The sequence below is a fragment of the Hipposideros armiger genome, unplaced genomic scaffold, assembly GCF_001890085.2.
Source record: "Hipposideros armiger isolate ML-2016 unplaced genomic scaffold, ASM189008v1 scaffold_202, whole genome shotgun sequence".
In the NCBI taxonomy this organism is placed as follows: domain Eukaryota; kingdom Metazoa; phylum Chordata; class Mammalia; order Chiroptera; family Hipposideridae; genus Hipposideros; species Hipposideros armiger.
Genome location: NW_017731552.1, coordinates 878,546 through 882,524, shown reverse-complemented (window position 1 = coordinate 882,524; position 3,979 = coordinate 878,546). Strand labels below are relative to the sequence as shown.

Sequence of the window (3,979 nt, the reverse complement as noted above, 5' to 3'; positions counted from 1 at the left end):
GATTGATCCTGTTCTTGGCACTGTTGGCTTCGGTTCTGGTCTCCACGGTTGGGCCTTCACCCTTAAGCAGTTTGCAGAGATGTACGTGGCCAAGTTTGCTGCCAAGGGCGAGGGCCAGCTGGGGCCTGCTGAGCGGGCCAAGAAAGTAGAGGATATGATGAAGAAGCTGTGGGGCGACCGGTGAGTTCTGTGGGGGAAGAGCGGGGCATTTTGTAATAAACTTGCAGGGTGGTGATGGTGTGGCTCAGGGCCAAATATCGGGGCTCCTGTTCAACCTTGTTCCACCTGCCCCCACCCCCCACCTCCAACCTCAACCTCATTGGGCCATTCTGCCAGGTATTTTGATCCAGCCAACGGCAAATTCAGCAAGTCCGCCAATAGTCCCGATGGCAAGAAGCTGCCGCGGACATTCTGCCAGCTTATTCTGGACCCCATCTTCAAGGTGAGTTGTGTACGCGTGACGGATGTGCATCCATGGGGCTGCCTTTGGTCCCAGCAGCTCCTGGAAGATCCATTATCTTATATGTTCGTATGTGGCAAGATACATTGGGGCTGTGCAGGGCCAGGTTCGAGGTGGCTGCCAGCGGGAGGGTGAGGCAGCACCATGGTGAGGGTTTACGGTGCCCAGGGCTCACCCTGACAAGCTAGGCAAGACCACACAATAGGTGTGATGGGCCTCCCTCATACTGGAGGGTTTCCCCAAGATATGCTCAGTCGGTGTCAGGTCCTTTGTGGTAAGGTGAGGATTTTTGCAGCCCTGCCCCTGCTGTCAGTGGCCTTAGTTTGCTTAGCAGGAAGCAGCTACAAGCTTCCCAGTATGTTCCCAAATCCACTTTGCTACCTGCTCTACCCCTCCCCCGTTTTAGGTGTTTGATGCAATCATGACTTTCAAGAAAGAGGAGACAGCAAAACTGATTGAAAAACTGGACATCAAGTTGGACAGTGAAGATAAGGACAAGGAAGGCAAACCGCTTCTGAAGGNAAGCAACGTCCTCCACAACTAGACTGAAGAACAAAACGACAGCAACTTGTCTGTTCCCCTTCCCCCAATTCCCCAGCACTGTTCCCATCCCTCAATTCTCCAGTAAAAAATCTTAAAAAAAAGAATATATATATATATATATATATATATATATATATATATATATTACAGAGAGGTCCCGAGTACTCTTCCCCCAGCTTCTCCCAGTGGTATCATCATCATATCAAAACCAGGAAATTGATACAATTCACAATTTAATGTGATTTTAATGGAAGTGTTTGGTATTTTTCCAGCTAATATATTTGGCATGATTAATATTCTCAGCTAAAACAGCGCTCTTCGGTTTGTGCACCTGAGTATTGAATCTCGGAGGCATGCACCCAGCTCCGGGGAGACCACAGCCCCCGGGAAATCAGGCGCAGAAAGCAGATCCTGTATCCTAGAGCAGTTGCCCGGTGCTTAATGGGTTAACCGAGAAAGCGCATCCACGCGCCTGCGTGCGGCGTTGCTTGGCCCCGCCTCCGCAACTGGGTCAGATGATACGCCCAACCGGCGTCGCCCTATAAAAAGTCGGGTGTTGACGTCAGCGATCTCTTCCGCCCTCGTCGCCGCCATCCTCGGCGGGACCTACCTTGCTCGGATCTGCCTGGGAGAATCCACCGCCATCCGCCACCATGGTGAGCAACACCGTTCGGCTGGCGGCCTGGAACGGTGGCGGGGCCTCTGCGGGGCCGGCGCTGTAGGACCTGCAGTGCTGGGGCTACCTGGACACGGAGGAGACATGGCGGCGAGGCTGGCTGCTCCGGGGAAGCGGCGGCCGCCATGTCTGCGCCGTGCAGCCGGGTCGAGCTCTTTCTCCGCTTCCGGGGGCCCCGCCGCGTCGCGGAACCCGGAGCCTGGCTGGAGCGAAGGAGAGGCGGGGTGGGGGGGGTATGATGATGTGGCAGATGCTGTAATGGCGGGCGCCGCGATGGCAGCGGGGAGCGGGGGAGCTGTCTTATGTAACCTGCTAGCCGGTACTTGGAATTTTGTTGTCTGTCGGGGGCCGTGGACGGCAGGGAAATGGCAAAATGGGGAAGTCAGACCCAAAAAGCACATCCACTTGTTCCTAACGCTGTGTAACCTTGGCCTGGTCTCTTGTCCTTTCTGTACCTCCAAATTGTGAGAGAAAAGCCGGCTTTGGAACCACGAGGTGTGGAGGCTTGCAGTGCGCAAGCTCCCCACCAGGCCGGTTGTGACATATTTAGGAATCTTATGAAGTGGGTAGCCTTGTCTGATTGTCCAAGTAAAGGGATGACCTTGGGTTTTAAAGAGGCTGTTTGGTTGGGGAAAGCATGGGGGTATATTCCAGTGGCAATATGGAGGGCGTTTGGGGGAACTTGATATTAACATTTTAAAGTTGGATACCCTTAACATGTATATACCTAATCTAAAGGAAGTCGTTTGTCGTTCTTGGAGACTTACTCCCCAGTCCCAGATTCTGGGTTATCACTTGTAAATGACAACTAGAATCCGGGTTTTTAGAGATAGGGCGAGTTGCATTTTTAAAGGGGTATCAGCAAACAAGACTTGGGGGCTTTAGGTGGGAGTTGGTACTGCCCCAGGATTAGCCCACTCCTGGCTGTGGGCTTGGCAGTCTATTGATTGAAGTCTGGTGCCAAGCCGGGTTCCTGGAATTCTGAACCGGTCTGAGCCGCCTCCTTCCTCTGGCCCAGGTGAACTTCACAGTAGACCAGATCCGGGCCATCATGGACAAGAAGGCCAACATCCGGAACATGTCTGTCATCGCCCATGTGGACCATGGCAAGTCCACGCTGACAGACTCCCTGGTGTGTAAGGCTGGTATCATCGCCTCCGCTCGAGCTGGAGAGACCCGCTTTACTGACACTCGGAAGGATGAGCAGGAGCGTTGCATCACCATCAAATCAACGTGAGCAAGCTCTGGTGCCCTCTGGACTGGGGAAGGGAGGTTCTCTCCTGGAGCCGGCTGTGGAGACGTAACAGCGGACACAATCAGTTTCCTGAGAAGGTTCTGGGGCACAGCGCCCTAGAGCTGGATTTTTGAACTGTGAGAGAGAATGAGGTTTAATCTAGTGAGACAGGAAGCTTTGCAGCTAGTAGGAGAGGCACAGTGCTGGGAGGTATTAGGCTTAACCCAGCGATTCCCCCTTCCTGGGGCAAAGGGGCTCTTGGCAATGTCTGGAGACCTCTGGGAAGATGCCACTGGCATCTAAGGATACCACTAAACGTGCACACGGTTCTCCCCTCCTCACCCCATAAGTTTCCTGATCCCAGATGTCAATGGGGTGAGAAACCAAAGTGACTAAAATTGTTAATTACCTTCAGTTGGGAATTTGTGAGCTGCTTTTTGGTCATGTGTTCTGAGACATTTCAGTAGGGCTGGAGAGGGACGAAAGGGTGTACACAAGTAGTCTTGGGGAATTCTGGGACTTGCCTGGTCATGAGTTGCTATTTGGAAACAGGTGTGTTGAGCCTGAGTGGCTGGATGGGTGGGGCTGTGAGGAGCTGGTGTTTGCAGTTGGTATTTGGGAGGTGGACAGAGTCCCCTGGGTGGGATGGCTCTTGGGAAATCTGAAGTCTGTTCCTAGGGATGAGTAATCCAGGAAGAGAAAATACTGCAGTGTCCACACTCAAGCTGTGAGCTTGGCTTTTTACTGCATCACAGCTTCCCTGAGGGATAAAGGCATCTTTCCTGACTTACTTTGGGCAGGAACCTCAGGCTAAGTCTGGGAATCCTGGGGAGGACAGTTGAGAGCTAGGCTGAGGTATGTTTTCCATCCAGCCAACCTGTCTTAATTCCCTTAGGGCCATCTCCCTCTTCTACGAGCTCTCGGAGAATGACTTGAACTTCATCAAGCAAAGCAAGGATGGCTCTGGTTTCCTTATCAACCTCATTGACTCCCCTGGGCACGTAGACTTCTCCTCAGAGGTGACAGCTGCCCTCCGTGTCACCGATGGTGCCTTGGTGGTAGTGGA

At 52.9% G+C, this 3,979-nt stretch overlaps 1 protein-coding gene across 1 annotated transcript in view; it reads left to right on the top strand.

Moving 5' to 3' along the window:
- Position 1: 1 nt before the first annotated feature.
- EEF2 (eukaryotic translation elongation factor 2) overlaps positions 2–3,979 on the top strand; it is a gene marked incomplete at its 5' end in the record, with an annotated part of 8,110 nt that continues 4,132 nt past the window's right edge. Inside the window, 5 exon segments of the mRNA XM_019653324.1 lie at positions 2–180; positions 337–442; positions 867–989; positions 2,698–2,912; positions 3,809–3,971. Of these exon segments, the coding sequence (XP_019508869.1) occupies positions 2–180; positions 337–442; positions 867–989; positions 2,698–2,912; positions 3,809–3,971 (786 nt within the window).